The following is a 12,605-nucleotide window of genomic DNA, read 5'->3' as shown; positions in this document are numbered from 1 at the left end:
GATTCGCGAAAATTTAGACTCGCGAAATATATGGCGTATACAGTCATTAAAACATAGGACAGACATGACTGTATGCATGCAGGCAGAGAGCATAGCTTACTTTTTTTTTACACTGTGGCTGCAAAGTTCATAAAGTATGAAATTGCCAATCATCAACTTGACATGATACCAAAAGAATCCTTTTTGAATTGAATGGTATGAATTAATGCAAGTACGTACATATGTGACCCGCTACAACAAAAGGATCCGTAAGTCGGGGGACGTCAATTTTCTGAAAATGACATGACACTGTTCTCTTACTCTTTTGCATTCAACATGACTCATAAAAGTACTCAGTTGCAGAGATATCGATGATTGTATGAAAGCACGTTGAGTGGGCTAGGAAATCAGCATTTTGAGAAAGCCACCTTCAAAGTTTTCCTTCTGACGCAATCGTGGTATTACAAAAGTTGAGGTAACACAGCTTTCACCACTTGACAAAAGAAGGTATGCTCTTTAATAGCAACCTCCGCGATGTTCATTCAAGCTTTGATAGCGCCAGTAGCCTACAGATTGATTGATTTTGATGGCCTGGCTTCAAATTCGATTTTCTCGGCTCAGCCCTCAGCGACTTTCGGATCCTTTTGTTGTGGTGGATCACATATTATGCGGAATTGTGTGTTGGTATTTTGTGCTTGTGTGTCAGGGCCCACTCACACACATTGTAGGCTGCATGGAATGTAACCTTTTTTTTTTTTGGTTTTTTCTGTCATACATATGGTAATGTTGTGATATTTCTCTGTTTGTCTCTCTCCCTCTCTCTCCCTCTCTCTCTCTCTCTCCCTCGTTTGTCAACCCTGTCATGTCTCTCCTACATTTTGACCAATGACCACTCTCCGTCTCATCGACATTCATTGCTGTCGGTCATTTATTTAATTCTTCATCATTTTTATTTTTTTTAATGCGACTGATAACCATGTGGTCATCTTCATGGAACCTGCAATCAACCCACAATTACCCTAACGTGCATGTACTCAAACTCATGAATTACTTACAAACCGATCACACTTTGCTAATTATTGAACACTAATTCTCCTCCCATGACACTTGTTACATTCTTTCTTCAAATTTTTGTCATCTTTTTCCATGCTGTATGATCATTTACTGACAACACAACAAAACTATACATGTATTCATAAAACCAAAATATCTACTTGTTTTGTATGTCAATGAAAATGTTTTCTATTCTCTGGATCTTGTTGGTTTTTGTTTTTGTTTTTTTTTGTGTGTGTGTTTATTTTCATTTTTCTGAATGTTTTGCTCTCTATATATTACACTTTGATCTGGGTCCAAATACAACATTGAAACCATTTTCCATTGGAACGTTCGTACATCTGTGTCTACGTGACATTGTGACATGTTTTGAAATACTACTCCTTGCAATACTTGTGACAACACCTTCTTGAATGCTTACGTACATCCACAACATATAAACATACTTCATTGGGGGCACCAAACAAATTTGTAATCACCGTGGTTACTACAAATGCAAATTGTGTGTGTGTTCTTGTGGCCAATGTATATTTGAATTTGCCGTTGCATCACAATGTTTGTTTGACACCTGTGCTGTGAAACAAAAACTTATAAAACAAATATGCACTGTGTACACTATAGAAAGGGCAGAGGGCGCTGTTCACCTTCGGCCACATGACAGGACCGAAAGGCCTGACAGACCGCTATCCATGTGACGTCACGCTCATTCTGCAGACCCCATGCCCCGCCCTCACTCGTCCCCACACCGGAAGTTCACCCTCACGCTGCGGTTGGACGTAGCGCGGTGCTTCGCCTGACTGCACACAGGCCTTGCATCCACGATGAGGTCCAATCATTTATGGCCATGTTAGAGTGCCTGTATTACACTGTACCTTACTGTACCATACCAGATTAGGAGTGTTCCTGTGCTCTGTGGAGATATCTCAAGAGTTATTTTCTGACAGGAGCCAGAGGCCGGGTCACCTGTTTTGTAGCCGAAGGATCATTTCTCGTGCACGCTTACGCTACATGAAGGCTTCCCAAATAGAGAGAATCAAGTCTCTTTATTATGATGCAGTGTGTGCTACTCTTACGTCCATTCTTCTCACGCTAACTTCTGGTATGGTACGCTTATGGACCACATTGCATTCAAGCGTTCTCTGGTGCAGTATGATATTATGATACAGTTCGCTTTTGAAGCACATCGGATAGTGGTCCACTTTTGGCATGAGACAATACGGTACGCTGTGGCAGCGTTCGAGTGTACCTCTGACACGGGTGCGGTACGGTACAGTATGGTATGGTATGGTATGGTACAGTAGGCTTTAGGAGAGCCCTCAAACACGTCCTTTCATTTCCTGTTGGGACTTTGTGGCTGGTGCAAAGACTAGAATTCAGACAATCATGATTTACAAAATGTAGGAAACACCTGTACATGAAGACTAGCTCTATTTCACTCCAGCTAGCTAGAGCAGTCTGCAGTTGATCATATCTTAATGTGAAGACTTCTTCTTCACACCAGTTAGTCTTTCTGGACAGGCTTGGACACTCTTCAATGTAAAAGGAATAGCAACACATGGGTAATGAATGTCTATTTTTAGATAGTTTACCTCTTTTTGCCTGGCAACTCTAGAGACTTTAGTACAATATTCAATCATAGCTAAAATTTGATGCCACAACGTAGCTGTAATGGCAGTAGTTATTGTTCAATCATTATTGGAAGTTAGGAAACTGATGTACCTAGTGTGACTTGAAAATGATCCACTTGGTTTTTATTAGGGGAATGTATCCTGTTTACAGTGCACTTATGTTTCATTCAGTTGAACTTCTCTTGAGTTTAAACTGAATGTTGATGAATGTTCTTTGTCTGTCAAACGCCTTATTCAAGCAAAACTTTAAAGATAAGGAAGATGGAAATGTGACCAGCCAAACTTCCTTTGCAGGGTATTAAACCTTATGGTGTCACTACTGTCAGGGCGTTCAGCTTAACTTGCCAAATCATTTCATGAGCATTTGAGTAATTGTTCCAAACTTAAAGGGATGGTACAGTATTGGTGGAGATGAGAATTGAGCTTTTGAATTTTTGCGAGATACTAAGAAAACACTTATGGTATAGTACAGAATATACCATTTTAAGAGGAATTCAAAGTTTATTTGATGAAAATCAAGTTTGGAATGACTGAAACATCCAAAAACAAAGTAAAACAAAGTGATCGTAATAAAGTGTGGGTCCCACACTTATTAGAATCGCTCTTTTTTGGATATCTCAGCCATTTCAAAACCAATTTTCATCAAATAAACGTTGAATTCCTCATAGAATTACATTTCTCTTTCATATTTCATAAGAGGTTTCTCATTATCTCACCAAAAAAATGTTAAAAACCTGAAATTAGGTCTCAACCAAAACTACACGATCCCTTTAACTTTGTAGTTGTAGACTATTAATTTAAACATGTCCACTCAGGTGTTGCAATGTGCCTCAGTCCAACGGGAAGGCCATGGTGAGAGAACAGGGGAGAGTACAGGGATTAGAGGGGATTAGGTAATCTCTACTCATTGACAAAATAGTGTTCGGATGTCTGTGCATAGTGATGAAGAAAGTACTCCTGCGTGCGTGCAGTTAGCGAACAAAGTATAGCAGACCGAGGTTAAATACTGTAAACGTTGATATTTTTGCGTGATTAATTTTTCGCGCTGTGCGACTCAAAACCATTTTCACGAGTTCTGGAATTCATGCTGTGCAATTGTCAACCCATTCAAAATGTGCAGAGGAAATTGTGAAGATATTTTCAGGGGTTTCAGATTTTGCGCTAGCCAGAAGTAGCGCGAAATATGTGAAAATTAATGCACCGCGAAAATTTCTGCGTTTACTGTACTAAACTACGTCAAAAAGTCGCAAACAGTGATCCCTCATCTGGGGAGAAATCATTGATTTGAATGAAGTCGGGTCAAGTTTGATGGAATTTGTGTATACTCAGAGAAGGAGAAGGTCCATATTTAGTACCAGATACGCAGTGTCATACTTTGCCACCCCGAAATGAAATGAAATGTAAAGCATTGTTTGTTATTATACAGTCAAGCTGGTCTTGCTTTATTTATTACTTTATATCTGTAGCTTAATTGAAATGTTACAGAATGAAAATGAGCAGGTTATTGGTATATCCCCACAAATTTGTCATCTTTTCTTCTTTACCAAGAGACAGGTATAGGAGGAAAGTATGTCCGTCATATATGATAGGATACTCTCTTTGACTGAGGGTGGGATAGTGAGAAAACAGATACAAAGAAATGTGCAAATAGAATGTATTTTAGGTGATGAATGTACAGTTTGTAAATCTTTCAATTTGTAATTCCTGTTTGAGTAACAGTCAAGTGCAAAGTTTATTTAAGATGTGATTTACAAATTCAATGAAATACTCACTTTGAAAAAGTGGGGTTTTTTGTCTACAACTATGATGATCTTGCAAAGATGAATTAGGTTATCACAAGTTCTAGTATTCATTGTAGCTTCTGCTTCTTTGCATGTAATATATTTATGATTGTAGGAAGTTCAGAAGTGCTATCAACTGATTAAGGGGGAATAATGATGCTGAACAAATAAAGGATTAATCAATAAAGATATGCCACTAGTGCTCCATTGCATCAGAAAATGAAAACGATGATAAAAATAGAATCTGGAAACTTCACAAGCTCTATTAGCAATATAAAGAAACCCTTAGCACAGATTAGCTTTAGCCCTGGAAGTTGATATCAATGTAGATAACTGTGAAAACAAAACATCTCCACAATAATCCATGACATATTGGTTTGTTGGCTCTGTGATATTCACTCCTTACAATGTATATCTACCATTCTAAGGTGTAAAATGCCATATTCTTGGGCTCAACACTGCTCTTCCTTACAGGGTATACCCAAGGGCAAGCCAATCAAAACTTTTAGCATGGGGATGAAAAATTTTCGATGGCATGATTTCCCATGACATTGTTTGAAAAGCTTCAGACATAATGCTCACAGAGAAGTCTTTCAAAGTATTTCGGTGTAAGACAAATTTTGCCTGTTTCTCTCCAATGCTATACTATTGCAAGACTTTTTCTCTCTGTTTCTGTCAAGAATGGTAGTAAGATCAGCTGAGTGTGCTTTCTATGCCATAGCCAAGCACTGTGCCGTGGATGTAGATCAATTTGTGCACATTTCTTTAAGACTTTACTGCACTTCTTTCTTTGCTAGGTGAATTTTACAGTTGGGTTATACTCTGAAAGTGGAATTTTTGTGTTGTGGAGATTTTTGCGCACTTCCTGTGACATAAAACTAGTGCAAAGATAAAAACATAGAGTTTAGTTTTGCTCGTCCTGTGGATTACTATTCTGTATTGTGATTCTACAGAATTAGAAACGTGGAATTCATATTACCAGAATATGCATTAAAAATCACTCTCGCAAAAATTTCCACTTTTGCAATAGTTTTCTTTCAAGTTGCAGAATGCTGGCTTTTCTTTAACGTGTCTAAAGAAAGAAGTCAAAATGTAGATCATAGGAATGTAGGGATATTTTTTTGATTTACTATGAAATTATAATTGGTTTCATCAACTCCTGAACAAGAATTTACTTATTTCTCGTGAATAACATTAAAAGTGATGTTTGACAACATTTCCGGTTAAGAAAATCTGAGCTACATGACTGTTGATGTTAAGAGTTGCCAATTTGTGTAAATATGGAGCTATGAAAAAAAAAAAAAGAAAATTGGAAATGAATACTAAATTCTTTAAAAACAAAGACAAAATGTTGAAGTGACTGAATGTAATGTAATTAATGTTTCCCAATGAATAAAAAAAAAATGTTAAATTAGATAATCAAGTTAACAGTCTATCAGCATAGTGATTATATTTGTTTATAGATCTTGTAAAAGGAAGAGCATAATTTTCAAAACTATGCTGTGGGGTCGTGATTTTTCATGCATTTGAATATCATCAAAAAACCTTGTCAGCAAATTCAACAGTTTTTGAAACTGAATCGCCACAATGGTCTAAACGTACTGTCGTTAACTTATTTATTCATTTTATTTCATTAATCATCTATTTATCTTGATAGTCACTTAATATTTATTTGGGGAAAAAGGAAAACTGCTTTGGAGCTTCAAAGCAGCAGTGCTGAAAAGGCTGGTATAGTTTTGGTTGAGTTGGGGATTCAGGTTTTTAACTTTTTGTGAGATGATTGTAGAAGCCACTATGTATATGTTATATTTCACTGTAACACACATTTCCCATTCACCCCAGCCTGAGAATACTAAGGACTAGTTTTTAATGGGTTAAAGACCATAAAATTGAATGAGAAATTGAAAGTTTATTTGAAGTATTCAAAAACAAAGCAAAACAGAGTGGTCACAATAAAATGTGGATCTCTTATTCTATTAGGACTATACTGTTTTACTGTTCCATTGTAAGTGGTTTCAAATTATCTCACAAAAAGTTAAAATCTGAATCAAAAGTCTAGAGGAGATCAAAACCATAGGTGCTCATTTGCCTAATGCATTCAAGTCATCATTTCACTGGATAGAAATGTGACCATGATACAAATGTTTCATGTACAAACAAAGAAATATTTTCATTCTTGATAACTTACATTTACTGGATAACTTAAATCTACTTTCTTAAGAAAGAAAGCAAACACATATGCACACAAAGAAAACTATGATTATAGAAAGTGAAGAGAAAGAAAGAAAGAAATATATAAAAACCTGGATAACCACCAAAAAAAGAAAAAGATATATTCAGGGTTAAATTCTGCCTTGTTCTGTGCTTACTGGGTTTTTTTTTTCTGCTGTAATATCTATTTTTTCAAATCTTTATTCACCTTTTTGCAATAATTTCCATGACTTGAGAAGGCTTTCAAAGTACAATGCTCAACACAAAATGTCCCAAGATTTGCTGACTTTTCCCCCTTTTTTGGACTCTGTCTGCTTAAAGCGCATATTTTTTTTTTCATTGTATACGAGTCAATTCTAAATTGATGAAATCATATATAGATATGATTTCAATAATATCTTAAGAAAGGGTTCATGCCAATAGTTGAAAGGCAGTCAACTATTCTGCCTTTATCATGTTTCATCCTACTCTGGGATGGTTAACTGAACTTTATATGATACTTTGGTATTTCCTTTGATATTTTGAGACATGTGCAAAACAGTGCAGACAATGCACTTAATAGAGAATAAAAATAGTACATATAGAAACGTGATTTTGTCAAGCTCTTTTCTATTTGTTTGTGTGGTTGTATGTTTGTATGAATATATGTAAGTGTGTATGTGCATACAATGTCTCACATTCATGATGTTTGAGGTTTAGTATCATTATAAACATGCCTTTGCTTTTTTTTTTGTTGAAGGAGAATGAAAGTTTGCAGTAACTCCTTCTGACACATTTCTGTTAAACCATTTAAAACACTTTGAAACAGTTTAGATGTAAGAATACCAGGGTATTGTTTCTGTACATACACAATTTTCAATGAGTTTTGCCATTTTAATCTGCTCATTTTGTTCCAAATGTGGACTTCATGGGTATTACATGATTCCTAATCCAAGGCAGAGTGACATACAATTTACAGAAAATGAAAAAAAAATCTTTGTAATACTGAATTAACATATTGGGAATTATGGGCAACAGTGACATCAACACGTAAACATTGGATGCATTCCCACCATTCATGATATGCACAGAATGAATGCATTTAGTGTGTGGTCACTGAACTCACTATTTTGTCCCAGAACAACATTTGCTCAGGTGGCCCATCGTGGCCACTGTTTGTATGTGCATGTCTCCGTGCTCATTTTGTCCATTCCTCCACTGTTTTTACTCCTGCAATTTCATTTTGTTTTTAAATCTTTAAGGGTTTTTTTGTTTGTTGATTGTTGTTCATTATAAAAATCATTACTCCTTCCCATGCCATAGCAATCTGTGATAGCTTTGTTATTGTCATTTTTGTTGTTGTTGTTGTTGTTGTTGTTGTTGTCCTTCGTTATCATTTCTCTGTCATCCTTAATTGATGTAATCAGATTTGTACAGTCTCCTGTATCATTGCATCCATTACTTTATCTTGACTAAATTCTTGTTTGCTATAACTGCCCCATGATCATTGCCATCATATGTCATCACTTCGATTTTGTGTTTGTTTAAAACCTTTTATGTGTCTAAATACCATTTGCCTTTTGTTCATCAAATCTTCCCATGCTAATTGTACCCCCTTCATGATTACCAAAGCCCTTGTTGTTGAAGTTTTCTTGGATGACTTCCTACCAGATAACTGCATCCCCTCCTGCATCCTTTCCTAATTCTATGCCCTCTCTGATGAGTGTATTCCAGCCGTCTGCTTTGTGTATTCCTCCCTAGTTTACCATTCTCTGTTCTCATGATCTAACCATTCCTGTGATAACTATATGTTCCCCTTCTTGAGACCCATGTACACCTGAACCTATTCCATCTCATTGGCTGCTCACCCTTTGTTCCTCCTTGAACTTCTACTAACTCATCCCAACCCCTCATACATGTTAATACCCCAGCTTCCCACCAATACTCCCACCAATAGCCCCAGCCTCCCTCCAGTCATCCCATTTCGCAGCCAATTATACCTGTCCAGTCTTAAACCACTAAATACACCAGCCTCTACCACTGGCCCTGCCATCGTACCTGTTTTCTTGTTCTCCTGTACGTATTCTTCCAGTCTTAAACCAGTAACCCATTTCTCCTCCCAGTAACATGACCCTCCTACCAGCCCCTCCCCCTTCCAACCTCCTACCAGTGAGTCCACTCCACCCTCTGTGGTACTATCATCCCATTCGTCACCATGGTAACACCATGCCACCAGAGTGCCACCTGTCTCTGTGTACCCTTGATACCCCCATAGTGTCCAGGCCCTCAAGCCTTTTTGCAACTGATGTTTTTGAGTGGTGTTCCCTTCTTCCTCCTTGTGTGGCTTACCCCCCATGACTGTCCTGTGCATGAAGACTGTATCAACGATGGACGTACACATTCAGGTAACAGCATCTTTACCAGTCTCTCTATGCCCCTGCTCATGCTTCCACATACACATATCTTCCATGTATGTTCTTGACCACTGTAGTTAGTGCCAGTTAACCTGTTGCACAAAGTGACTTAAGTTGCGTTGGGCAGTGCACTACTTGACAATCACACGACATGAGCTTATTTTGTTTAAAATCTTTTTCTCTTTCGATGGTGGTAATGTTATATCTTTACTTTCTTCCTCCTTGCTTAAACTTTGCGAGTTTTGACAATCCTGTAGATATTATGTTAATGTGTATGTTTCTTTTCCTTCTTTTGTATGTTATAGTATTTTTGTTTGTAATTCTTTTCATTTTTTTCCTTTTTGGTCGTGGGATGTGGATGTCACCACTAATCAATTGCAGCTCTACTTTTTTATTGCAGTTTGGATGTGCAGTATGTATTAAAGTGCCTTCACATCCCGTACTATATCTGGAAAGAAATATGCGTAGAGGGAACAGGCGCTTTACTATATATTTGAGGTTTTTGAACATTAATAAAGGTATGGTATGCAGACATTTTTTTTTCTATCTCTTCTGGGTTCTGTGTATCAAAGGCTGAACAACTTGTATGTAAAACTTCCTCTATTTTTTTTCAATGAAGATTCGCATGATCAAAGTTCAAGGCACTACTAAAAAAGTGGACCAGTCTATTGAATTGATAGATAACTTTACTTCTTTGGATAAGATCACTGATGTGTTGAATTTTTTTTTTTTTTTTTTTTTTTTTTTTTTTGGTGGTGGTAATGCATGTTTTATTGAAGTGCTTGTGTCACAGCTGGCCTCTGTGAAGTGTTTCATTGTTGACTTATTTCAAATTTGCACACTGCTTTACAGAAGTCTTCAGAAAACATTTAGTTAAAACTGTATTCTGTCAACACTTGGACTCTGTAAGAGTTCAACAGACAGAACTGTGAAAGTTTCGTTGAATCAGACAAAAAATTGGAAAGTTCAGATATCACATAGTGATGCTATTGGTCAGATTATACATGTAAACGTAATGTTTAGTATTGAAGAAAATAGCAACCCATGAAATTTTCATTACTCAGGGTACTTTTTTTCTCATGATTTTGATGGTCATGTATGATGGTAACTTTGCTAACCTTTAACAGTTGCAAGCTGTAACTATAGGCCTTTTTGGTTTTGGCACTGTCTTTTATGTTAATGTCTATTTCAGCCATAACTGAGGGACTTCAATATGTGTAGCTGATTTGAAATGCACTGACATACCAATGCACTAGAATCTTTTCTTCAGATTTTGGAAGCTCTCTCACTTATGGATGACATAAGTTTCAGTTCTTAAAACCTAGTAAAGCTATAGACCTATTGTGTTGAAAAAGCATTGACAACAATTTTAACCTGCATGTATGTTGGGAAGAGATGATTCATTGAGTTATAAAAGGAGTCAGGTGCATGAATTGGACAGTGCATGAATTAACTGTTTTTAGGAATGCTTGAAGCCCCCTAGTTATTGCTTTATAGAGAATTTCACATAAAACAACATCAAAACCAAACAGGTCTACATGTAATATAGTGATACTCTCTTCAAATTTGCTTTTGATTTTTCATTTTAATCAAGAATTAAAGCACCTTGCTCAATGCACCTTGTGAATGATGTGGATTATTCCGTAAAGCTGAGGGCACACTTTTGTATGAATGTTTTTGCATGTTAATCCTGCAATCAATATAAAAAAAAAAAAGAGGTGGAAAGGAAATACAGCTCCGCCCCAGCCCCACTCTTGCAGGAAATTTGATGCTCTCATCATGTGGCTATAGCATTCAAGAGTGTTTGGTTTCTAGTGACGGCAAAGTTGAATGTGTCGCATGTATCTCTATGCTGTCACATTGAATTCAATTGAAATCTGTCAACAGTCCAGCTGTATTGTATATCTGCACAGTGACCTTGTTCAAATCACAATTGTTAAATTTGATTTCGATTCGCACAAATTACATACTCTGCTGTTAGAATATGCAGCCATCTAAGTGCGTATATACAATGTACAACATGTGTATTCTGCCTCTGATAAAGTCACCGACTACAGAACTGAATTAAATAAAGTGAAATATGTGAATATGGGTAAGAAATAAAAGGTATAATATATGCATAAAATTCAGCTGCTGTGTGGACATATTGGTGTACAAAAGGTTATGAAAATGATCTTTTTAATTAACCCATTTGAGACTAGTCCCCAGTATACTCAGGCAGATGTTTTTGGAAAACGCGTGTTGAAACAAAATCAACTCATCCTCAACGGGTTAAGATCTACTTCTTTTTTTCCAAGCGACATGTTAATATTGAATTTTGACCTGAAGCAAGGTCAGAGTTTAGACTATTGCAAATTTTGAAATTCACCAACTAGATGTTTGCCCACTTTTAAAGCTGGTGTCATTTGCTCATCAAGCATTTGTACTAGTATTGAATTGATGTGTTCCAAGGTGTAAAAGAATTTTGCAAACCAGCAGTATGCCTAAAGCTATGTTGGGTAAATGATTTGTGATAAAGATATTTTCGAAGTGGGCATCATACAGAAATTGGTTCATTTTTAATTCAAATCTCTCGAATTCTTTTGTGTATGTGATTGTAGTCACTGAATCATTCTGGTGTGATAGTTGGCAAAATGTGCATAGCTAAAGTTATCATGGGGGAGGGGGGTGTCCTGCTGGTTGTGTATAGAGAATGTGTCGATGCATAATCTCGATCTCTTCTCTGATTGGCTCATGTTCTCAGGTGACATTGGGATATACAGTGAGTACGAGCTTCGGAGACCCTCAGCAGACGATACGGAGAGTGATGTGTCAGCGTCCAGCAGTCGTCCAGTGAGCATGGAGAAGACTCTACCAATGTCTACGGTGTGACAGGGACCCTAAAGGTACAGTCATGAAACTTTTTGAAGCCAGACAGGTAATTCACTTAATAATGATAATAGTAGCATTATTAGTCAATTATTTGTTCAGTGCAGAAACTATATCTACATATTGTAATGTAGTTCAAAAGTTATCCTATTTTGCTACACTTTTAAATGATTTAGATGAATTTAATGTTAAATGAATATCAAATTCATAAAACATGTCCATCTACTGTATACGCCATATATTTGGCGAGTCGAAATTTTCGCGAACCGGGAATTCCCGAAGATATCGCGAATGGTTAAATTTGTGATCGTAGTGTCCTGTACTGAACGGAGATAATGTACCAGTACAAGCGTACGTCACATCCACATGGGGATCAGAGTCAATATTTGCGCGTGTCTTTAACTCTTTATGTGCCATGGAAGAAACCCCCTGAGTGCCACATTATTTTGAGACACCAAGGTAGTCATACTTTGAGAAAACATTTTGTTTATCAAATCTATGTAGCTTTTGACATTTTCTGTTGAGCTGGACATGTAGTGCGCAAAGTTGTAGAGAAAATGGCAATCTTTGCTTTGATGTAAATTGCATGTCAAATCTATCATATATTTTCTTTCAAATGACCAGTAGGTACATTACCTGTAAAAGCCTGACTTTGCACACAAAACAGTGGCAGAAACGTAGAATTTACACGC

General features: G+C 36.9%; 1 protein-coding gene across 1 annotated transcript in view; it reads left to right on the top strand.

Moving 5' to 3' along the window:
- Positions 1 to 11,918, top strand: part of LOC139728315 (C2 domain-containing protein 2-like) — a 94,891-nt gene extending 82,973 nt beyond the window's left edge. The window contains exons 17-18 of the mRNA XM_071639264.1: positions 9,007 to 9,036; positions 11,789 to 11,918. Of these exons, the coding sequence (XP_071495365.1) occupies positions 9,007 to 9,036; positions 11,789 to 11,916 (158 nt within the window). The 3' untranslated portion in view covers positions 11,917 to 11,918. The remainder of the gene's footprint in view (positions 1 to 9,006; positions 9,037 to 11,788) is intronic.
- Positions 11,919 to 12,605: the final 687 nt, after the last annotated feature.

The sequence above is a fragment of the Diadema antillarum genome, unplaced genomic scaffold (assembly GCF_040938485.1).
Source record: "Diadema antillarum isolate AM-2024a unplaced genomic scaffold, OU_Dant_1.0 seq00000172_RagTag, whole genome shotgun sequence".
Taxonomy (NCBI): domain Eukaryota; kingdom Metazoa; phylum Echinodermata; class Echinoidea; order Diadematoida; family Diadematidae; genus Diadema; species Diadema antillarum.
This window is presented reverse-complemented; position numbering and strand designations above follow the sequence as displayed.